This window comes from Onychomys torridus, chromosome 12, assembly GCF_903995425.1.
Source record: "Onychomys torridus chromosome 12, mOncTor1.1, whole genome shotgun sequence".
NCBI classification, from domain to species: Eukaryota; Metazoa; Chordata; class Mammalia; order Rodentia; family Cricetidae; genus Onychomys; species Onychomys torridus.
The window spans coordinates 53,452,676-53,477,737 of record NC_050454.1 but is presented as its reverse complement, the minus strand read 5'-3'; the positions used below and the strand labels follow the sequence as shown (position 1 = coordinate 53,477,737).

Below are 25,062 nucleotides of genomic sequence, written 5' to 3'. Positions count from 1 at the left end.
CATTTTTGTGACAACCTTACTCTTGCATTTAGACTAGTGGAAGTGCAGATTATTTTCATTCATTTAATATACATTATGTGCATGAGACAAAAACATAGTCATGTGTTATTTCAACGACTGGTTTTCTATTTAATGGTTTTCAAGGTCAAAATAAAATATGCATCTTATTATTTACTAGAACCTGACATCTTTAAAGGCATTTTAAAATGTTTTTATTATTTTTGAGAATTGTATACATGACTATAATGTATTCTCTTCATATCTACACTTTTAATTCCAAATCCTCCTGCATCTTCTGCTTCCCCCTCCCTAATTCCTAACTTTTTTTCTATCACTGTTATTATTTTTTTATACACACACACACATATACACAGAGAGAGATGATTCAGAGACTGAGGAAGAGAGACAGAGAGATCCCATTGAATCTAGGTAGTGCTGCCCATATGTAATACAAGGCTGACTACATGGATGTGATCAACCTATAAGGGGGTCTCACTCCTGGAGAAAACTCCTCCTCCCTTTCCCAGCAGCCATTGACAGCCTATGGCTCCTCAACTAGTGGTGGGGCCTTGTGAGCTTTTCCTTGCCCAAGCTGGTTATTGAGGACGGGCATGGTCCACTGCAAGCAATCATACTGCTCAAAAGTTATGGGCACACCATCCCAGTCATGCCCAGAAGACACTATTTTACAGCGGTCCTCCCAGTCCCCTGTCTCTTAGCACCTTCCTGTACCCTCTTCTGTGACTTTTTCCTTGGGAATAAGTGTGGTGCTGTAGACGTCCACTGATGGATGGGGACTCCATGGTGACTTATGGTTGGCACCTTCACAGCTTTCTGTAATAGTCTGTGTCTGCTGGGGAAAAAAAAAGAATGCAAGCAGATGAAAATCAAACTTGTTTCTTTTATCTATTCTAAAGGGCGTACAATCAAAATTATTAAAGAGAAAGAAAAACTTTGTAGAATAGTAGTTCTCTATTTAATCTTAAAGGAAGATACAGCCTCTGAGAGATGTAAGAGTCAGTAGTAAACTGGATTTAAATATCTTGAAGCACAGCGACAGTGCAGTAATTCCTAGATTCCAGTGTTTTCTAACATCACTCTCACCTCCTACCATGCTGTTTAAACTGCCTTAGTCCATACTGCATTTTATAAGAAAAGGGATGTATTCATTTTTAAATGACTGATTGCATGGTGCATACAAAACTCTGGCTGTCATATGAGATGATGTGAATGCGTACATGTATAGGTACTAGATTTCTTTGATTTGTAAGCAAGCTTCAGCCTAGTTATCTTGCAGCATTTGACAAATGAAGGAATGGAGTTAATTGTATGGAGTGGGCATGGAGATACGGAGAGAACAAAGCTAACTGTTCTGGAAAATCCCATCTCCCTGACCTCATTAACATTGTTGAGGAGTTGACTGCATCAACCTCCAAGTACGCTCAGCTATGATGTTCAAGTATGCTTCCTGTAGATATTCTGGTGGACTAAGGAAGGTTATGTGAATTGGATCATTCTTAGCCACGAGGAGGAACAAGAAGGCTAAAAACTGCATTTATTCTTCACAAATAACTTTCTATTAATGAGACACCTGGACAGCTACAAGTCATATATCAGCATAGTCAGCTGACCTTCAGATGCCAAGGTACAGCAGTGTTAATTTGAACTGCCTTATCATGACCCCACATATATTGTCATATAAGCTCTTTCATGATGTGTTTTAATGATAATATTTCCAAAATAGTGACTATGAATTAGATGTAGGAAAATCAGCAATTTTATTTATAAAAATTAATTATTACTATCACACATAGGTAATGGAGATTGCAAAATGCAACTCATTCTACATGTTATTATTTTCATACATTCTTGGAAGTTCAATAAGCTTCTCCCACATAGAGAAAGTAATTTAAATGTACAAGGTAAGCAGAGATTTGAACCATCCAAAGTGTACAGTGACTTCGATCCTGATGATGAGGATGAGGACTCTTATGCAATAATGTTCACGTTGTCATGGCATCATTCACATACGTTAAGTCAGTCTGAATGTCTACTCATACAAGCAGGAATAAAAGTAAAGGAAAAAGAATGATAGAAGGTCTCTGCTTAACACATCTACACAAAGGGTTCTCCTCCAAAGGGTAAGCAGAAGTAACTCTCTTGGGAAACCTCGAACAATGACAATAAAGATGGAGAAAACCATTAAAATGGAAAAACTGTGGGACAATTACAGACAGGTATTTGCTGCTACTAAGAATTAGAGTGTAGCCCTCTCCTTTACACGGTCTGCAAAATGAAGACTACATTTCAAAAAGCTTGAGTATAATATTAATAGACAATTTTTTTCAAAACCTAATATATATATATATATATGTATGTATATGTATATATATACCATATATACATATATATATATATATATATACCATATATATATATATATATATATAATATTTATATTTGTTATATTACAAAACCACCATTGCCAGGCATGGTGATACAAGCCTATGGGATACTGAAGCAGGAAGATGCTGAGTTCAAGCATAGCCTGGGCTATATCATGAGATACTGTCATGAAGCAACAGAAAGTTGGGGCGGGGGGGACAGAGAGAGGGGCTATAGTTATTTAGCTCTTAGTTAAAGCCTTTAGTTACTCCATTGTTTTAGTTAAAGGAAAAACAACTGCCAAGCTTCCTTACTGTTTCTTTACAGCACGCCACTGTCTTTATTTAATTGCACACGTATGATTTTGTGATCCTTTCGGTTCTTCAGGCTTCTAAATAAAGATCTTGATGTAGCTTCCATTCTAAAAGTTGATACAAGATAAACAAAGACATAAGATATTAAGAAATAATTTTGGATGCAGCATTTAAAAGAAACTGAGTTTTGATATGAAGGACTTAAGAGGAACAAGGATTCTTCATAAAAATAGAACAAATAGCTGAAAATTGAAGAGGGATCTTAGATGTGGAATAGGGTCAAGTTGGAAAGTGTTCTTCACTGTGTGACAGAGACACCTGCTGGTCACTAAAGAATTCACGGCTCAAAGCCCCAAATACGTTTGATCCTTTGCTCTTCCTACCACACTCCCACACAAAGTCTTTAATCTCCTGGAAACTCAAGGCATAAACAAGAGGAGCAAGCCACAAGAGAAAGATAATAGTGAAATGAATTTCATGTATTTTTATACCACATCATGAATGGGAAGTGAACTCTGCCAGCTAAATAACTATGCTAATTCTATTTTCCTGAAGCTGTGTTGTATAGTATACTTCCAGAAGACATGTGACAGTGTGTCATACTTCAGCCCACCACAAAGGAAGCTGCTGCTTTGATTTCTGGAGGCACACAGTAACACCATGACCGACAAAAATGAAAAATTATACAACAAATATTTCAAAGTCACTTGTTCAGGAGTTGTTATGTTTGAAACCAATGTAAACTGTGAGTATACAGGAGTACTGAAAGTTCATGTTATATTAAGGGAGTAAGCAGACTTGCTTTCACAATCTAAAACAACACACAGAACTAGTAAGTTAGATAATATACCTTACTAAATTCATAGTACACATGTGAAGTTGCTTAGTTTAATCAACTAACTCATCAATTAAAAAGTATTTATTCACACTGTGTTCAGTACTGCACTTAGACACAGATGCAGAACTATATGAAATCTCTTTTCAAAGAGCCTATGTTTTAATTGGATATATCACTTATTTCACATTAATAATAGTGTGCAATAAAAGTCAGTATTTAATTATCAACTAAATTAAGTGATGATTAACCAAAGTCATGTAGAAGCTCCTACGTGAGAGCTGTGCTACTTAGGGCAATGATCCCAGTGGAAAAGAGCTCTGAGCTCTTGGCATGAGCAGACCAAGCTAGATTTGTATAGAAGAACATCTAGGGAACTTTATTTCATGTGATTTCCAGAATCTCATCTTTACTCTGGAACAGAAGGGGAGTTATGGAAAAACACTAGGAGTTACAGAAAAGGGACAGTTGTCGAAAAAATACTGTGGACAAGGAGTACATATCTTTAAGCAGAGAGTGGTTTGTAGGTCTAATAAGAAATGTTTTGCTGTGGGATAATGCTTTTGTACACTGGTTTAATAAAATGCTTATTGGTCAGTAGCCAGGCAGGAAGTATAGGCGGGATAAACAGCCAACGTGAATTCTGGGAAGAGGAAGTCTGAGTCAGGAACACCAGCCCACTATCTAGGGAGCAGCATGTAATGGCACACAGGTAAAGCCACGGAAAACATGGCGACACAGATTAACAGAAATGGGCTGAGTTTAAGTGTAAGAGCTAGTCAGTAGGAAGCCTGAGCTAATGGCCAAACAGTCATAATTAATATAAGCCGCTGTGTGCTTACTTGGGGGACGTGAGTGGGAAAGATTTGTCCCCACCGCGGCCAGTTGGGACATAGGAAAACTTTCAGCTACAATGTTTGGCTTGAAAGAGTGGGCCAATAAAAAAAAATTCCTGAAAGCCTGACAGTAAAATTTATAAGTGATGCATTAAAGTATGAGTTTTGATAAATTCAAGGAGAGAAACTTAATAAATTTAGTCCTTAAGGAAGATTAGTTTGGCAGCAACATTCACTGTAAGTGGTCTAATATGGATTGGTTCCACTTGAGTTACTTTGCTAATAATATTTGGATTCAAAATTCATCTAGAAAGAAAGCATTTCATATATCTTTATATAATTTACAGGATGGTTAAATTATTTATTTGGTGTCTCCACTAATAATAAATGAGGAAGACAACTAAACAAGAAGTTTAACCAAAAAATAAAAACAACAACAAAACAGATTCCCAAACTCTTCTGCCCTGTTTTTTTCACACTGTGATAGGAAAAAACAGAAGGATAATCACCATTCTGCTTTTGTTCATCTAATCTCCTTAGGGAATGTAGGGATATAACTATAGGTCACTGTTCTAGTTCTCAGGTATAGCACATGAACCATTTCACATCTTACAATACCCCGGCCAGAGAAGCATTATGATCTTCGGTTTAGGGGGTAAGTTCTCTGAGGCTCACAATGAAAGGGAATGAACGATCCCTCCCATTAGATATTGGGATATGAAGCCAGGTCTTTCTGGTTCTAAAGCTTGTGGTCTCCTGCATCATCCTACCCGGACAATGAGTCTTGCTCCTGCTTTATTAGCATAATGTCCCATGTCAAACTCAAAAGTTACTTTGAGCCACATTGACATTATGCCAAACTTCGGATGAATTTCTCCAGCACTGATCATGGAAAGCATGAGTACTGATAGCCAAGTCTGGCTAAGGAGTCAAATGGCAGAGTTCCCATTCACAATTACCAAATTCATTCTATGCATTCTAGAAACACAATGGAGCCTGGCATTGAATACCAGATAAGAACAGCAAAACCATCTGATACATTTCCAGGTTTGCTGCAGTTACTTCTCAGTTTTAGAGGTATCACTCCTATAACTCTACATTCTGGCTTAGTTCCACAGTTCTTCATATAAACCACTGACTAATTTTTCAAGGTTGCCCTTCTTTTTTCATGACTTTCACTATTATTGATGAGGATATTCCTATTTGGATATCAAATAATCTCTGATTTATAGCTTCTAAATAAGTAGGAAAAGAGTGAGCGCTTCTAGCTATCCAGGTGAACAATCCTTTGTGATTTCTAGAATAATAAGCAGGGGCACAATCCTTAATGATTGCTATAAGAGAAGATAAGTCAGTTGACTTGAATGGCAGAACATGAAGTCTCTCATCCCTCTTATACCCTAACCCATAATAAATAAGAACTAATATTTCACACATCATCAAGTAGTCTAAATTACTGTATATTTGACTGGGTTTTAAGGTTGTGAGATAAGACATTGGGAGAACTTATACTTCTAGAAAAGCACATCTTAGATAAAATAAAAAGCCTCTTATTGAGAAAATAATGACAGGTATAAAGTCCTGCTGCACTAAATTCTAAGCTTCTGGGAAGTTGAAGAAAATCTCCAAGGAACAAAAAAGTGATATTCTGAAACTCAAGAGGAAAGCCAAAATGAATTCACAAAAGCAGAGATGCCCTGGAGGCCAATGTCAAATTCAACACATCAGATCTTGGATCAGGGGAAAGGAAGACGATGGTAAGTCTCACAGATTAGGTAGAAACCTTGGGACCTTGGGAAGAACGATGTGGGCCCACGTTTCCCGCCCTAATCAAGTTGGATCATCTCACACATTCTTTTTGAATTAAAAAAAAAAAAAACAGAATAAAGCCAGACAACACACTTCTTAGGAATAATAAGGCAAATATACTTGTCCAGAGAAACAGCACAACTTAGTACAAAGCTGTAATAAAAATATTAGATCAGCTGGGTAGTAAAAAAGAATAGAGCTAGAAACAGATCTATGCATCCTGCAACTTGGTAGACAACAAAAAAGGCCATTTAAAAAACTACAGGAAATACGTTCAGTAAACAGTCCTAGGCTAATATCTATACAGAAAAAAGGAGTAGCACCCTAACGCACTATCAGTACAAGGATGATTAAAGACCCAATATGAAAGTTGAAAAAAGATAACATGGAAGAATATCCTGGTGACTTTGGTAGAGGTAAGTAGATAATGACATACAAAAGGCAAAAATCATAAACTCAACTACATTACATAAATAATAATTTAAATAATCTTAAAATTCATGAAAATATTTGGAATATTTACAATACATATGGTTTGTTAAATATCGGTGCTTAAAATATAAAGATGCACTACAATTTGGAAAGGAAAATTATTAGAAAAATGTGCAAATGTGTATGAACAGAAAAGGGAAAAAAGAAAATAAACACAAAAAAACTCATTTTCCCTAAAAGTTAGGCAAATTCAAATTTATGTCACAGAGACCCATCATCCTCCTTTCAGGAGGTAAGAAAATATTGGCGAATACGATGATGCTCCGTTGAGGTTTCTCCTTTCAGATGACTCCAGGCTTCGTCAAGTGGATAGTTAAAGCCGTCCATGTCAACTTGACCCAAACACATACTACTTTAAACCGTACACTTCACTTCCTCGAGTCTCATGTTAATCTAACAGTATGAAATAACACACCTTTAAAAGTGCCACAGTCTTTAAAAATTCCACTGATTAAAAAGTTAGTGTCTTTTTAAAGGTCCAAAGTCTTTTCACCTTGGGCTCCTATAAAATAAAATACAAGTTAAATACTTTTTATTCCATAAGTGAACCCAGGCACAGAAACAAATCAAAGCAAGGCAAACCCAAAGCTCTGGTACTCACTCACGGGGCAGTCTTCTGGCCATCCACAGCAAACACAACTTGTCTCATAGGCAAGAGGCCTGTCCCTCTATACACCTAGAGATGTCCCACATTCCTGGCATCTCCAGCATCCTGTACTCCCCATCTCGACCAAGGATGCATCTTCATTCACCATTGCTCCACAGGGATTCTTACTCTACCACATGGGGGCAGGCCTCAACTATTCTGCAGGACCCCTTCATGCTTTCAAAATCCATCTTTGTGACCTTATATAGCATTTACCAAGTTTTGCTGGGAGCTTGAAAGGCCGCCTAGCAACTCCCCCAAAACAAAACACACAAACAGACAAAACAAAACAAAACACTCACCACTGGTGTGTTATGACTCTGAGAAAATACTTTACTATTTTCCCAACGATATAGAAAAAGTTTTACTTTGGTGGTGCTAATCTCTTAGCAGCCATAGCTTATTCTTTAGTCCCAGCTGATTGGCACACTCAGATTCTTAGCCAAACGACCACACAAAGGACCCCACCCCCCATTCTGATAGAGTCCTTCCTTGCTTCTGAAACCTTACCAGTCCAGCGTCAATGGGCCACATTTTTCTCAGCATTCTTATCTCCCAAGTTCCTGCACATGTCCACTGGAAAGCTTGACCCCTGGTTTGAGGCCATAAGGAGGTGTGTAGCACTGATGGAGGAAGTGATCTAACAGGAACAGATATGGCAACTTTCATGCCTTGCCTGCCTTTCACTTGGCTCTCTCTGTGTCTTTGTAACTGAAGACGTGCTGCCTCAGTTTCCTGGTCTGGAAGTTTGCCTATTGCCTGTTGCCTGGCCTCCCAATGATGCACTCTCCCAGTGAAACAATAAGCCCAAATAAACCTTTTCTTCTATAAGTCACCTTTGTCATGGTGTTATCTCACAGCAATAGAAAAGTAACTGATACAAGCACAAAAAAAAAAAAAAAAAAAAAAAAAAAAATGTGGTTAGGTCCACCACAGCAATGCCCCATTCCTGGTCCCAATTTCTGTTCTAGCTGCATCCAGCTAGATAAATAACCATGTGTAAATAACCATGACTGAAAACAACTTAGCGGGGACAGGATTTTCCCGGCTTAAGCTTCGAAGTCATAGCCCCATTGTTGAGGGCAGGATCTTGGGCATGTACTTAGAAGTGAGAACCATGGAGGAATGCTTCTTGCTGGATCCCTCATTGGCTCATGCTTAGCTACTTTTCTTATATGGCTCAGGACAACTTGCCCATGGAAGGGTTCCAGCGTAACCAGAATGAGCTAGGCCCTCCTGAATTAATTATAATCAAGACAATCCCCACAAACCTACCCAAGGCTAATATTGTATAGGCAACTCCTCAATGAAGGCTTATTCTTTTAAATGGCTCTATGCTGTGTCATGTTGACAGTTAAAACTAACTAGGGCAAGCCATGTATGTAATCTTGTACGTATCAAATATGACGTAAGATGAACATAAAACAGAATACTACTTGGAGTGGTGGCTCACACCTGTAATCCCAGCCTGGGACATGGAGCCAGGACGTTTACAGTGAGTTTTCAGGCAGTCTGGTAGTAAGCACTGTTTTTCAGGGCAGCTTGGACTACAGAGTCAAGACACTGTCTCAACAACAGAACAGAAAGAAAAAAAAAAATCAACCAAACATGCAGCAAAACAAATGTAAGCACTGAGCGAAAGGAAAACAAAACTGAGTCTAAGAAAAACACTCAGTAATTCCAGTGAGCAGAGCAGAAGGCACAGGCATTTTCTGAAGCTTCGCAAAGAGAAAACCATCCTCTGAAACTGCAAAGGGCAGACACACAGCAGACACAAGAAGGAAGCCACAGAGTGATCAGCGTGATTTAAGAGTGGAACACGTTCTTCTACTCTTGAATTTAGAACAGAACAGCTTGACTGTCAGATGTGCTAACACCACAACTAGGGAAGATTCTGGTTTTGATAACTGTGGTCCTCATAGCCAGCAATGTGATGGCATAGTGCCCCTCCCACACTCTCTTCCATCATAGTACACAGAGAGGGAAAAATGGATGTAAGCATCTACAGCTGCTGTTCTGTCATGATTTTCTCATGCCAGAGCAGAAACTAATTCTTAGCATCTAGTGGTGACAGCTGTTTTGATCAATGAAGCAAGCTAAATGCATGTATCAGAATTTAATTGTTTAAATGTTTTAATTGGTAAAGTGATTCTAACAAACACTAGATCACAACACCCCAAGTGTTAGTGTACCTTGGAATAAAGGTAACAAAGTGTATAATGTCCATTGAAGAAAAGTATTTAGAAGTCCTCATTAAAAGCAGAAACACACCTTTTTCCTAGAAGGACATTCGCCCACTGTAAAGATGTGCATTCTCCTCTAATCAACAGGGGAAGTTCAAGTTTTAGTCTAAATTGTAAGGGAATTATAACAGTCTTTGGAAGGAAAGGGACTGAGTGATTTGTAAGTTATGCAGAAAAAATCAATAGATGAAAATAGAGAAAAACGTTAAAGGAAAAAAATCTAAGCATATTTTGTCCATTGAGATGTAAGTATTTATGACAAAGTTCCACTGATTAAAGCAGTATGTTACTGCCCTACAACAATCAAATGAAACAAATATCAAGAAAAGGTCTACATGACTAAGTATGTGGTTTTGTGGGTTAGTTTGGTTTGGACTCTCCTTGTGAGGCAAGCAGCTTACCACTGTGCTGCATCTTTCTTTCTTTTTTTATTTTGAGACAAAATCCTACTAAGTTATGGAGGATGGCTTTGACCTTACTCTGCATAGCCCAACTTGGTCTCAAATTCCTATTCTTACCCCTGAGTACACAGGACATCAGGCCTGTCCCACCAAGGGGAAATTGTATATATGGCCTATGTAGCATTAAAACATGTAACAAGTAATACTACGCAGATGGGACATACTGTTGCGTATTTATTTAGGAACATGCATGCACATGTACATACGTAACAATAATTCATGAAAGAAAAAGGTTATGAATTTGAAAGAAAACAAGGAGGGGAATTGTGGGGGGTTTAGGTGGAGGAAAAGGAAAGGGGAAATGATGTAATTATATTATAATCTCAAAAATAATTAAATAATCAGTGAGGAGTTGGTTGTGGTGGTTTACACCTATAGTCGTTGCTACGGTAGGAGGATCAAGTGAGTGATTGGGTGGGAAATACTGTTTCAAAAACAAGACCGAATGAACAAACAAACAAAGCAAAAAGAAACAAACAAAAATTACTATAAGAAATAAAATGAAAATAAGCTATTAAATTAAAAAGAAAGGAAGCTTAATCAATAAATACTAGTATAACTACCTAAATATTAAAGAAGACGGTTGAAAACTTAAAGATAAATCTCACAATATATTGTAATATCCTTATGTTAAATCTGTAATTTGAACATGATACATAATAAATACATAAAAAAGTGTGACAGACTACAAGAAAATATGTTTCATATGTATTATGAACACAACTGTTGATGAAACTGTATAGGTATGTTACATATATCTGTGCCACCAAAAAATCACGAAAACACAAGATAGAGAGAAGCAGGTTAGTTTCAGAGTCTTCTTGACTGTGATGTCTAAACTTTCTGCAATATGTTATATAAATAAACGTTTTCAGCTATCCTAAACTTTAGAAGAAAAAAATCTACACTAAAAAAAGAATAAATCTATGGCATCAGTCTAGTTTTCTAGGTACTCTGAGCTCATCAACTTCATGAATAATAAAACTCATTGCTAATACTTGAAATTCTTCAAGTAGACAGCACTGAAATAAGCTTATCATCTCTGGAATACGGCTGGAGGTAAGTTTTAGGAAAAATGCAATTAATTTTATTAATATTCTATAGATGATATAAAACTATTGTATATTTTAATATAAATATTAAATTTGTTTAATAAAATAAATATATGTAATGTTAAAGGTAGGTTACTTTTATTGAAATCAACCCACTAACAATTACATTTCTCTTTTTTGCTACAGTTAAAATAACTAAAAAAGAATAAAATATTTTCTTTAACAAATCTAGTAGAGCTGGGTAGTTGTAGCTCAGTGCTAGAATATTCACCTAGCATGAATGAGGTCCTAGGTTCACCCTCAAGTACAATAACGCATCCCACAAGAACTGTATGTCAGTCATACCCTAACATCACATCAGAAGGTCTCCTTTTACAAAATAAGTGTTTCTTTGAAGCAGCTGTCATACATAAAATGGAAAAACAACTTTAGCTATCTTTATATTATGAGCATTTTGTTTGCATACACTTACATAATTTTGATATTGAAGTAATACAGTGTCTGAAAACAGGTAATCAGAAAAAGCGCATAGAACAGACATAAAAATTCTCTTTTAGAAACATTTATGATGACCTCCACCAACACACATCCCTTCAATCACTCATTTAAAAGCATCTAATCTGTGGATAGGGCATGCTGTGGAAATACTTAAATATGCTAGACCCTGTTGTAATCTATGAGCGGCCATCACTCAAACATTTAAAGATCTCACTTAACATGCTTTTATATGTAAACCATTTTATTTGTATTTACTGTTTCTGTTCATTCCTTCTGTGACTATATTAAGCATTCACAATGAAGTTAGTAGTACTCTAGGAAATGATCACACAATAGAAAACAAAACAACTGTATTTCTATAAGTCTATTTTCTCCTTTAATTTGGGCATGCTCTTTAGCTAGTAAAGAAATAGTGCAGTTAAACACAGGAATAGTAGGTGTGCCACATTTCCTATCCAATCCCATGGCAGGCACTGTTAATTAATTGTGGTAGCTATTCTACTCTTGAAGTGTTCTTAAAAGCCTTTTCATTACAGTAGTCAATCAATTCTAATAAGAAAGAAAGAAGATAATGTAGACATTTCAGTCTCTGAGTAGCAGGCAGAATGGAGTAGGCAAACTGTGACTCTTACTTCACCAAATAAGAGGAAAATGAACAAATCCTCTAGTCAGGTAATGTAGATATCAATGTCATTTTCTACCTATTTTCCAAGGTCAGAAACTTGTTCCATATATTCTGTGCTTTTTTGTCCATCCTTGAATTAAAGTAATATCATTTATTCTCATCATAGCAATAAGTGGAAGGCTATGTCTTCATCCATGAATCAATATGACCATTTCCTACACCCACTCCCTAGAGACCTTGAGGGAACAGCTGTGACTCTACTCACCAGGACAGGTTACCGTAATTTAAATATTTTCCTTTTAGATCATGTAGATTGTTCTGGGTTTACTATAACAAAGGGCACAGAATCATATGATTTAAGATATGAGAAGTCTATCAGTGCGGAACTATAAAGATAAAGACCACCAGTGCCATGGGTCCTTCTGAAGCCCTTAGGACCATTCTTTCTTCCTCATTTCTACTGTTACATTGGCATGAGCCACTCAATGCTTAACGCCATTTGTTATCATGTGAAATCTCTTGTACCTGTGTCTTTAGCCATTTTCTTTTAAAGAGGACAGTAATATTAGATTAAGAGACGACTATATCATAATATCTAATTACTTGTGCCACAACCCCACTTGCAAATAAATTCACACTCTCAGGTACTTAGTATTAGAAAATCCAACTCATTTTATCCTCATTAATATAAAAATACGTAATCAAACGAAAAAATTAATTAGAAAAACCATCCATGTTCATCTATCAATTTTATAGTATATATGCAGAGACAAATTTGTTAAAGTTAATCAAAAATATAAAGGGAAAGCCCCAGTAAGGAAACTTACTTGTCAAAAACTATCAAATAAAAATCATCAATTGGATGTTTGAATTATGCTTTCTTCTTAAGAATTTTGGTGAATAGTACTTATAAATTCACGAGTTTCATATTTCACATAACAAAGTATTTTAAAATACAAAGGAGTTTTATAAGGATCCCTGTTGGCCATAATTCAGACTTAAAACCATAATTATATGGGTATGTGATAATGTCTATTTAGATCATAGATAGATAGACAGATGATAGACAGACAGACAGACCAAAATATGATAAGGCAAGGGGTTAGCTAGACAGATAACAGAGAGATAAATAGGATTTTTTACACAAGCAAAATGCCAGAAGAGGCTTATTCCCACAACAGGTTGACCTGTTGTCAAGTGAATTTCTTGAATCGCATCTAAGACAGAAAGAGATTTAAGCCTCAAGGACCTTACATGTTCATGAACTTTCCCAATATTAGTAGTAAAATCATTTTCAGAAAGTCATTAGATTATATCAAATATTAGACGATGAAAATCAGGGTTTATACACTAAAAAAAGCACAAGTACCCTCAACAGTTGTAGTTACTCTTTTCAACTTGATAGGATTCAGAATCATCATGGAAACATTTCCTCTCTCTGCTTTCTGACTCGGGATACAATGTGAATAGCTGGCTGAAGGTGCCGCTACCATGACTTCCTCAATATGATGAACTGTACCCTTTAACTTTGAGCCGAAATAAATCCTTCCTCCTTCTTCTAATTGCTTTGATAAGGTATGTCATAGCAGCAAGGAGAAAAGTAACTAATATGATTAGTTAGCACATGTGATAGGACCTGTCCAGGAAGACACTTCTGGCCATTTAGTTAGCAGAAGCAGGGTTTATTGTTTCATATTTGTTTTTAACAGCATATTTGAATGTTAGTATTAGATTCAAAAATGTATCCTTGCAGTTTTGGATAAACCTCATTCCTGAACATCACTTGAATTAATTTACTGTCAACAAGGGCACCCGGCTGGCGATGATTTTAAGACAGGTATGTCTAAATCTTTGATATAATCGAATGACTTTCTGAAAACGAGTTTACTATTAATATTTGGAAAGTTCATGAACACCTAAGGTCCTCGAGGCTTAAATCTGTTTCTGTCTTAGATGCGATTCAAGAAGTTCCACTTGACAACAGGTCAATCTGTGGTGGGGATTACAGTGCAAAGAGCAGATACACCAGTCAGGTCTCTTGTAGGACTGCATCACTACAAAGCCTCTTCTAAGAATACTAAGGGGACTTTGGAGGGCTTACGAGAATTCTATCTAGAATCTCGATTTCGAGCAAATGAATAAACCGTAAACGCAGGTGGAACGAAAAAACAGGTTTGAATCCCGCGCCGGGCTGGAAACGCAACCCACCTCAGATTCTTAACAGGTTTTATCTTCCTTCTTAGTCCTTCCAAGCTCTGGGCAGTCCAGAACTACAGCTCCCACAATACAACGCGGCGAGGCGGGGCTACGGGGACTGTTTTAAGGCCAGTAGGCTCGCGGCGTTTGGGCTTTAATGAATGACAAACTCTGACCTTTCCCGGAGGCGGCTCCCCAACGAAGCCTGGTTTGTTAGGCCTTCTTGAGTGGGGAAGCCGACTATTTCCTCACGGGCCTGCCAAGACTCCACCCCGCGGCCTCATGGTAGATGGAGTCCCTGATGTGATGGGAGACGTAGTTCCTCCGTCTGCCTCGGACCGGACGGACTACACTTCCCAGGAGGCTGCGGGACGGCCGGGGGCTAGGGGGCGGTGCCTCCCGTCGGTACAGTCATCTCTGCTCGTTCGGCGGGACTGATGGCCGGAGAGATGACGATTTTAGGTCTGTATCCCGGGGTCCCTGCTGCCATGGCAGTCGAAGGGTTGGTTTGAGGAGGCCTGGATGGGCAGAGGGGGTGGTTGTCTCAACTCCTGAACCCGGGTCACGCAGCCGAAGCGAACCTGAAAAGGCGGCTGAGGTTGTTTGAGCTGGTGGGGGCGGGGCGCCTGGAGCCGGGGGTCTGGCTGATGGAGGCCTCTTGGGGTCCTGCCGCCGGCCTCATCTCAGAGGGACCCGGGCCTAGGAATGAGTTCTTTGCAAAAGACCCCCGTCTTGAATTAGTACCTGGATTCGGTTCTCTGCATGCTGCGAGAACCCGTTGTGGAGTGAGGGGGTGGGGGAGATCTCAAGACGTAGACCCTCGGACTGCACTCGGGATGCTGAATTGGGAGGGGATTCTGGTCCATGTGCCCGTGTAGCAGGATTCTCTTTTCGAATTTACCGTTTGGGGATTACATTCCCTTGCTAGTGGTGGTGACATGCTTTGAAGATTTGTCTGTAGGTTAGAAGAGACAAGTGGGTAGGCTCTGGATCTGCTTGCTATGAGCCAGGCGTTGATTTGAACTGAGCTCGCAATTGCCAACAGCAAGCAGTACAGACTGACATTCTGGTTTCCTAGCATGAGACTGAGTGGGAACAGGTGTATAACACAGGCTAGTGAAACCGAGTAAGACATTATTTCTGAATTCAGAGCCATGTCCTTATTCGCGTTGGGGTACCATATGCATGACGTTTGTACTGAGTCTTTTGTTTGTTTGTTTGCTAATTGATATTTGCTGAGCCTCTGCTCTTGCCGTGGAACACACAAACTTGTGAACTTATGTGCAGGAAACTTCCATGTTGTTGCTCTCAGGGTTAGCACTTATATACTTCTTTAAATACTACCTCTTTAAGAAGTGTGACCTTAATTCATACTTAAATATGCAAAGCACTCAGTGAGCTCTGATATGAGGTAACAGTAATACCTAAGCAATTTTAAAAGTCAGTGCATCCAACTTACTTATTTTATCCTTTTGAATGGGTAAAGATAATAATCAAAGAGGTTAACCTTATAATACCAGCTTTTTTGTTTCGTTTTGTTTTATCGAGACAGGGTTTCTCTTTGTAGTTTTGGTGCCTTTCCTGGAACTCACTCTGTGGCCCAGGCTGGTCTCCAACTCACAGAGATCTGCCTGCCTCTGTCTCCCTTGTGCTAGGATTAAAGGCATGCGCCACCACTGCCTGCCTAATACCAAAACTTTTGCTGTGAGAATTTCATAATGGATTTCATTTTAGTAATGACAGATAAAACTGTTTATAAAGCTATCAATCTAAATAGCAGTAGGTCAAGAAAAGTGGATTGTACCTTTTGCTTCATATTTATATTTCCATTCAGCAACAGCCTAATTATTACTGAAATAACTTTACATTTACTCCTTTATTCTCATATAATGAATTACACAGAAATACAGTTGTGAGGGCTTTTGATTGTTTTTATTTGTAGCCCATTGAAATATGTACGACTTAATGTCTAAAAAAGTAGTTATTAATCCTATAAAGTAAAATATTCTGTTTGCTTCCGGAGTGTTATTGAAGAGATGTTGCTGTAGGAATGGTATGTAGTAGTAGCTCGATAAAGATGTGTCTTTGACTTGGTCTGTTTTCAGGTTCAGCTGTGTTGACTCTCCTCTTGGCTGGCTACTTGGCACAACAGTATTTACCGTTGCCTACTCCAAAAGTAATTGGCATTGACCTGGGTACCACCTATTGTTCTGTTGGTGTGTTTTTTCCTGGGACGGGAAAAGTAAAGGTGATTCCAGATGAAAATGGGCATATCAGCATCCCCAGCATGGTGTCCTTTACTGATGGCGATGTATATGTGGGCTATGAAAGCCTGGAGCTAGCAGATTCAAATCCTCAAAACACAATATATGATGCTAAAAGGTTTATAGGGAAGATGTTCACCCCAGAAGAATTGGAGGCTGAAATTGGCAGATATCCATTTAAGGTATGAAATGAATCTAAACTCTGTGTCAATGTATCATACTATTTCAGTTAATGCTTTGGCTTCACACTGGGCATCGTGTATCTCAGTTGGATTTAGCTGTAAGGGAGCTATATTCCCTCACTAAGGAATTTCACAGCAGCTGCAGGGTGAATAAACTTAGTGACGCCCCAGTCAAGGAAATGGGCCTCGCTGTGTCCCTGTTCTGCCATCCTCCTAATAGCCTATTTGTTCTTTCCAGACGTTTAAGGAAGGATGAGGAACCCTCCTAGGCTGTGAATGAAGATTTTCTATCTATGTACATATTTGTATACATATAACATATGTACACTAGTTTTGGTGTTTTCTGGCATATTTGAAATGCAACAGTGTGTCATTGACATTTAGTAAATGTACCTCACTGTTTTTAATGACTGTAGAACTACTGCTTTCTTACATAATTGATCTAACTCATCAGTGTCTCTTACTTTCCTGGTATCATACTAATTTTTGAATTTCATAGACATATATGTATATAGACAGATATAGATATACCTGTGTATGTCAGAAATTGTCTGCCATGTAGAATTGATAAGTTGGGTATTGGAGATATATATATATATATATATATAGTGTGTTTTTAAGGAATTTTATTCATATTCCTTAATTGTATGCCAGAAAGATTACATGTTCTTACCCATTATTTTTTATCGAGTAGGTAATGTGATTTTATTTACTTATTGAGGTAGGTCTTGCTATGTATGCAGGCTGTTGTTGAACCTGAAAGCCTCACCCTCTTGTGACCATAGACCTGTACCACCATGCCCACTTTATTTTGTTTGCCAATCCTCAAATGAAACATGACATTTTTGATTAACTGTTATTCCTTTGCTTTGCAGCAAAGTTATATTTAGTGGTTTTGTTTGTTATGGTTGTTTCTGTTTTTTAAGCTGAATCTCAATTTGTAGACTTGTCTGTCCTAGAACTCACAGAGATCTGCCTGCTTCTGCCTCCTGTGTTTTTATTTTTATTTAATGATGCATTTATTCTGTTTTGTCCTGTTTGACTTGTTTCATTTTTTCTTTATTGACAATAAAATACATTTTTGTGTGTTTTTTTCACTTTATTGTCTTTATGTTGCATAATTTGTTGTTTCATATCAAAGTATTAAGCAGTCATGAAATCTCAATTTTAGAATATCCTTGATTCTCATGGTAATCAATAGGAATTTCCTTCCTTTCCATTGGTTCACTGGTTTGATCATTTTTTTTTCTTTTGCTTTTCCATCTTAATGCTTTTATGTATTTATTTGTAAGTGGTTTCTCTTTAACATTTAATTTGTTTTTGTTTATCCCATGTGGGACTTTTATTCCAAGTTATGAAGTGCTATTCCAAATGAATTAGACTCCCTAGACAGTTGTACTATTGCAGCTTACTGAACAAATTCTTGCCTCCTTTGTGTCTGGGCTTCCCATAGCTTTCTTCCCTGTGGTTTTAATTTGCTGTACTCAGGGACTAGGTAAGAATATAAAATACAGTATCCCCGAATAACCAGTCTGCACATTGTTTAAGGGGGAGTGATGAACTCTTTCTCTGCTCTTTCACCCTTACCCAGACTGTAGCATCCATCTGTTCATTGCATGTTTTGTCTGGCCTTTACTCACTTAGCGGCCGTCCTGGTTATCAGGTGTTGCAATGTTTTGTTGAGATTTTTTTTTTACCAAGTAATGGCCCCAAGTGCAGTATTAGTGATAACAGCTATTTGAATATGTTGATAAGAAGCTGTAAAGTACTTTGGCTAAGTGAAAAGGTGTCCACCGAGGGTCTTGAAACATTCAGCTCCCAATAAAGTGAGTGTCCTGCATGTTGTTATTCATTCTTCCAATAAGTATGTAGTGAGAGGATTCTAGGTTGCTGTTAAATTCTTGACTTTCATTAGGTTATTACTGAAAGCCATAACATGGAATTATTTTATAAGTTTTGAAGTGTCAATGTTCAGTAAATGCTAATCTGGAAAAACATACTAGATAGACTGTAGTGGATTGTATTACTTCATAAAGGTTTTTGTTGAATAAATCCAGTATGTACATGTGAAAGTAAATGCATGCATGTGTATACATGCATATCTTGACATTCTTGTTTTTCAAATCTTATTCACAGGTTTTACACAAAAATGGAATGGCTGAGTTTTCTGTAACAAGTAATGAAACCATCATCGTTTCTCCAGAATATGTTGGGTCTCGATTATTGCTAAAATTGAAGGAAATGGCAGAGGAATACCTTGGAATGCCAGTTGCCAACGCTGTCATTTCTGTACCAGCAGAATTTGACCTAAAACAGAGAAATTCAACAGTTCAAGCTGCCAACCTTGCTGGTAATAGCACCCTTGACTGATGTGTATTTTTCTCAGGATTTTGTTAGGACAAAAGTCTTCTGCAGCAAGAATTACCATTTTGTAAATCAACTGTAAGCACATAAACTATGTGACAGATGAATTAGCTGTCTGTTTATATACATTTGCAGATAATAATTATAAACTCTGTAGTATATAATATTAAATGTTTATATTATGGGGGGGAAGCAGTCTGGTGATGGGGATGTAGCTTTCTGGTATATTACAATCTAGAGCAGATAAGGCCTGGCCAGGGTTCAATCCTCCAGGACACACATATCCTAAAAAAAAAAAAAAAAAGGTAAAAAAACAAAACAAAATAAAAATTAAGCTACTGAGATATATGACAAAGACTGGGAGAAAGCATGCGTACTTCCATACTTCTGTTAAGAGATATGATCTCTTTGTTGTTAAGGTGACTATGTTTCCAGACTTTCCAAGATGAAAAGAATGTAACGCCATCCTACAAAATCCTGTTTTTGTGGTGCTTGTTTTCAACTATCAAGAAGCATAGAATAAGCCTGAAATGTCACTTTTTACTCTGGGAACTTCTTATACCCATCCTTACTTCTTCACTACTATTAGCTCTCTCCCCCTCTCCTGATGGATGGTCGTCAAGTATCCACGTTCATTCCCACTCACTTCACAGGCACAAATCATGACTTGTTCAGAGCTCCTGGTGCAGACGTTAACAGAAAGTAACTTGAGTGGAAGAATAAAGGGCCAGAGGGTAGTCAGCACAGGGATGCCTTATAGAATGGTCATATATGAGTATGCCTTACTCAAAGAGCGACACTTAAGTCTCTGACTATAGGACCCTGACATGACCAGAGCAGAGTGACCGAGTTTTATAACTAAAGGGAAGAGAATAGAGTCTTTGGTAGAGTTCTTCAAACTTTGAAATGTTGATGTGGCTCATGAAGTTCATGCCATATTTCACAGAGAACACTTGAAGGGTGGAGTTAGTTCAAAGCAGGGATCTTAATCAGGGTAACATGATCTTTTGCACAAGATCAGCTTATCATAGTTCCATACCCTATATTTCCCAGTACACTATCAATACTAGAAAAGGTTGGAAGGGGTTTTTCAATCGTTAATATAAGTGTCAACTTACTAAACTTGGGCTTTTCTTTTCTACTGTTGTGCTCTTTAATAATAATTTGAATTACACTGATGAGAAGAATTTCTGTTGTCATAGCCCTGTGTTTTCCACTGTGTTTGTCACTGTTGGTGAAGTGCATGTTAAAGAAGAAGCAAACATGTTGTTCTTACACATTAAGTAGAAAGCTTTGCTCTCCTGGGTCTTTCAGGCCTGAAGATCTTGAGAGTGATAAACGAGCCGACAGCAGCAGCTATGGCCTATGGGCTCCACAAGGTCGATGTCTTCTATGTGCTGGTCATAGACTTGGGTGGAGGAACTCTTGATGTGTCCTTGCTGAATAAACAAGGAGGAATGTTTCTAACACGAGCAATGTCTGGTAAGACAAAGACAGAATTAAAGAGGGCCAGGCACGTGTCCCTTAGTACACCTAGCATGTAGCACGTTGGTTTGGTTTTCAGAATATTTTGTGGTTTTCTGTGTAGTGTTGCTCCTATCTGTCTATGTGTAGATCACAGCTAACTGTCAAGATCGAATGGCTAGACTTCAATAAGCCAGATATGGAAGTTCCTTCAGGACTTTCTTGTGATGGTGATAGAAGCATTAAGGAAGGAGACTTTAAAGTAAAGAGTTTCAAATCAGTTCATCTGTTGTGTGTTTCATAAAATAAATGTCTTCAGAAATGCACTTGTAGTGTCACTGAAGAAATAAGATCTTTCCCTTTAAATCTTTTCAAGACTTTTGCTTTGAGTTTTTTAGATTCTAAATATAAGTGTATTTATATTGAATTGTATAATTGTTCTAACATTAACCAGATTCACTAGAGCCAAGATACATATTGAGTTTATATTACGTTTTTCTCTCCTATAGAACTATTTCTATTAAGCTTTTAATCATTAACAATTAGATAAACTGTGTGTTTATTGGTACCTGTTAGTCATACAAATCGTTTTCTTCTGTTGAGAATAGTGACAGTGTTTCAAATAGCTGCATATCAAGGCAGTCTGTGACATTATTCTCCTGTTTTCAAAATTATTTGACGTCATTGAGATGCTTCCTTTGAAATCATTTAGATTTTCCAACCTTGCTGGCACTGTTGATCAATAGTAGATAGTAGATATAGACACAGCGGGAGTGGAGGTAAAACTGTTTCTAGATCTGGAGGAACAGCTAAGCAGCTGTTCTTGCAGTTGAGGTTAAAATGATTTTAACATCATTCTTCTAAGTCTATACATATGTTCATAAAATCTTAATACATTACAGGATTTATTATTCTTAAAATATGCTAACATACAGAATACATATTTATGTGCACATATGTATAACAAAGTATTTAATTGTTCTTGTAGGAAACAACAAGCTTGGGGGACAAGACTTCAATCAGAGGCTTCTTCAGTATTTATATAAACAGATCTATCAGACATACGGCTTTCTTCCTTCCAGGAAAGAGGAAATCCACAGATTAAGACAAGCTGTGGAAATGGTCAAACTTAACTTGACACTTCATCAGTCTGCTCAGGTATCGGTTTTACTCACTGTCGAGGAAAAGGACAGCCAGGCACCTCAGAATGGTGACTCTAATCTGCCAAAAGACCAGCTTACCCCAGGGGATGGTCACCATGTGAACAGAGTGGTTAGATCTGGCCTGTCGGACAGCAAGAGTGGAAAAAGTCAGGTGTTGTTTGAGACAGAAGTATCACGCAAGCTCTTTGACACCCTCAACGAAGATCTCTTTCAGAAAATACTCGTGCCCATTCAGCAAGTGTTAAAAGAAGGCCACCTAGACAAGACGGAAATTGATGAGGTGGTTCTGGTTGGAGGCTCTACTCGGATTCCTCGGATCCGCCAAGTCATTCAAGAGTTCTTTGGGAAGGATCCCAACACGTCTGTAGACCCCGACCTGGCAGTGGTAACAGGTGTGGCCATCCAGGCGGGGATTGACGGTGGCTCTTGGCCTCTCCAAGTCAGTGCTTTAGAAATTCCCAATAAGCATGTACAGAAAACCAATTTCAACTGAACTCTGAGGGAGTGCTGGTAACTGTGATCTTGTCTAGTGATTTGATGCTCTCCATTGTGAAGCCTCCTCCAGAAAGGAAGTACATGAAATAGCTCACAGAGTACCCTGAGGACATTTATACAGGAACATTTTGCATAATGTTTTATTTTAGACTTGAATATGACCAGATGAGCCCTGTTTGTGTTTGGAGAACTCTCATCATATTTCTAAAGTGACAGAGTTGAGGTTAGATGCTTCTCTGGATTCTGGAAGAAGGTAACGAGTCACACACACACTATTCTGGAAACAGTAAATAGTGCCAACTCTAAGGCCCCCAGATTTTACTGAATTTTATTAGGGCTGACAGTTCTTTACTTGGTTATTACAGGTAACTCCTAAGTTGGTCTACACTTGAAGGACTGGTGATGTCAGTTCTTTACATTGGCTGGGAGGTCGCAGTGTTATTTAACTGAATAGATAGTATTCATCGACTGCCATATAAATTGTACTTTCAAAAATTCACTTTTTATGTGTTATATTCTCCTAATCTACAGATTTTAAAGTGTTTAAAAGACCAGTTCTTCTAAAATAGCTACAGATTTATTCAGATCTTTTCTGCCAGATAGTAGAAATTCCCAGTTTATATTATCGTTCCTTTATCTTCAATGTGTCATCCTCCGCTTGGATTTTTACAATTCTGCTTGGTAAGAAAACAGTAGGGTGTTATCAGTTGCCTTTTCAAAGTGCTATTGTCACAATAAAGCTGCATTCCTCTCTCGGTTTTTGCTATCCAGGACCTTTGCACAGATCAAATATTGTAGCAGTTATTTGTATTTTGTTATGTTGTTTTTTTTTTTTTTTTCCATTTTTCCTAGGGCCAAACCTAGAAGTGCAAGAATATATCCAACTATTCTGGAAACTGAGGCGGGGAATGCTCACACCAAGTTCCAGGCCTGTCTGGGCTACCCAGGACGTTCTAGGCCATCCTGGGCAGTTTAGTGAGACTCTGTCCCTATCTCTAAATAACAAGTGAAGAGGAGAGAGGGAGGTAGGGAGTGAGGAGAGGAAAGAAAAGGCAAAGCGGATGCCACAGGGGCCAGTGAAGGAAACCCTGTAGTTTTTGTGCTGGCCGTGTTATTCATATCATTCTTTGCTTTAATGAAGGCATGTAAGAATTATATCCTGGCTATCTTATCAATCTAAAGTGTATTCTGTCATCACTGTTGTGAGAATGAAGACAATTTCAACAAGATGAAGCTCTGCAGCTCCCCAGAGTGTAGTGCTGAAAAGTGTTATTATTTGCAGCTTTATAAAGAAAAGTGTTGCTCAGTAGTGAAGTTGCTGTTCACTATCAATCATTTTCATGCACCAAAAGTGTGCATTAGGTACACAGAAAAACATAAAATGCTGTGCTCTCTTTTAGAACTAGTAGAGAAAATGCCAAAGACAGGCCCTTAACAGTGTTCTGAAAATATTCAAGACTATGAATCTTTGATTTTATATTGAAAAGTATCATGTGAACATGTTTGAGACTCAAGTATTCAAGTTATGCTACAGTCTCCACATGTGCTTTCAACTTTCTCTTAAGCCATTTAGGGTTATAGACAGCAAACTTGAACATCTCAGATATTTGATGGTTCTCAAGACATGAACAAGAACAATTTGCAGAATGGACCAGATAAATACTACCAAAATGGGAAGGTAAATAATTTTTGTGAAAAAATTGAATAGTGGTGTTGGAGTTGGGGATCAGTAGTTACCATCCTCTTCTCCAGTAGAGTTGCAATGTTAAAAAAAAAAAAAAAATGAAGGGAATTGTCTTCAGTCATAGGTGACCGAGTTATGTATATCTAATCTTGATATCAGTCTAGTTTATTTCAAAGGTACAAATGTTAAAATCTGAGATCTGTTTTCATAAAATGAGCCTTTTAGTTGTACATTTGGCTGTGCTTTTTTTGAAGTAGGTAGCTTTAAAAATACTAAGTGATGAGTAATTTATTTGTAGCCACGTTTTGGTACTGTGGTTTCACTCAGACCACTAACTTAACAAATGCCACTGTGGATAATATGAACTCAGTATGACAGTTACTGTGTAGAACAGATTGTGCCTCTTAAATATGTGTGTACAGGTCATTCACATTTTGCTGTAAACGCATACCATTTTGCAGTTTCGTTTTTAAATTGTTTATTTTCCACCCATGACTGGGGTGGAATATATTTTTGATGTATATAAATACAGAAGATAGAGCTGATGCAATGCGTACAGACTTTGTAGAAAGTGATCTAATTCCAGAAGTGTCACATCTTTCTGCCTCCTGTACGTCTCCTGAGATTTCTCCTATATTTTCCGCATATTTCTAATTTAGAAGAGCTAGTTCTTCTATGAACAGTTTCTTTAGAACTCTGATTAACAAGCCATCGCTTCTAACTAGTGGAGTCAAGTACTGACTTGATCCACACAGTTAATAAATCTGCGTACCATCCAGCTGTAATCTTGACAGTTAATACTTCATCATTTTCTAATAAAGTTTGTGTCAATCTTTTGGACAAAAAAAACCATGTTTCTTGTCTTAAGAAATTCATTTCATTGTATCTTAAAAATAGGCCCCTGAGGCCTGAATGGATTTAGAATACTTGTTGTTCTTGCCGACCACCCTGGTTCAATTCCCAGCACCACATAGTGGCTCACAGCCTTCTATGACTTTAGTTTCAGAGTATCGGAACACCCTCCTCTGACTTCCAAGTTATATTAGAAGATTGT

At 37.8% G+C, this 25,062-nt stretch overlaps 1 protein-coding gene and 1 long non-coding RNA gene across 2 annotated transcripts; one reads left to right on the top strand and one right to left on the bottom strand.

Annotated features, from left to right (window-relative positions):
* Positions 1-438: 438 nt before the first annotated feature.
* On the bottom strand, positions 439-14,451 carry LOC118593678. The gene is made up of 3 exons (XR_004946292.1): positions 14,405-14,451; positions 2,700-2,806; positions 439-853 (listed from the first exon to the last, which is right to left on the bottom strand). It is a non-coding gene; the product is annotated as an uncharacterized LOC118593678 (long non-coding RNA).
* Positions 14,452-14,762: 311 nt separating this feature from the next.
* On the top strand, positions 14,763-23,294 carry Hspa13 (heat shock protein family A (Hsp70) member 13). The gene is made up of 5 exons (XM_036204174.1): positions 14,763-14,854; positions 16,498-16,838; positions 18,975-19,188; positions 20,517-20,684; positions 21,655-23,294. Exons 1-5 carry the CDS (start codon positions 14,830-14,832, stop codon positions 22,320-22,322), a joined length of 1,416 nt encoding a protein of 471 aa, XP_036060067.1. The 5' UTR covers positions 14,763-14,829; the 3' UTR covers positions 22,323-23,294.
* The last annotated feature ends 1,768 nt before the right edge of the window (positions 23,295-25,062 follow it).

Excerpts from the sequence above, each read along its gene's own strand:
- Hspa13 (XM_036204174.1), top strand. The coding sequence starts at position 14,830 with ATGGCCGGAGAGATGACGATTTTAG. Across the intron at positions 16,839-18,974 it reads TTGGCAGATATCCATTTAAG|GTTTTACACAAAAATGGAAT; the intron begins GTATGAAATGAA and ends TCTTATTCACAG. Across the intron at positions 20,685-21,654 it reads TCTAACACGAGCAATGTCTG|GAAACAACAAGCTTGGGGGA; the intron begins GTAAGACAAAGA and ends TTGTTCTTGTAG.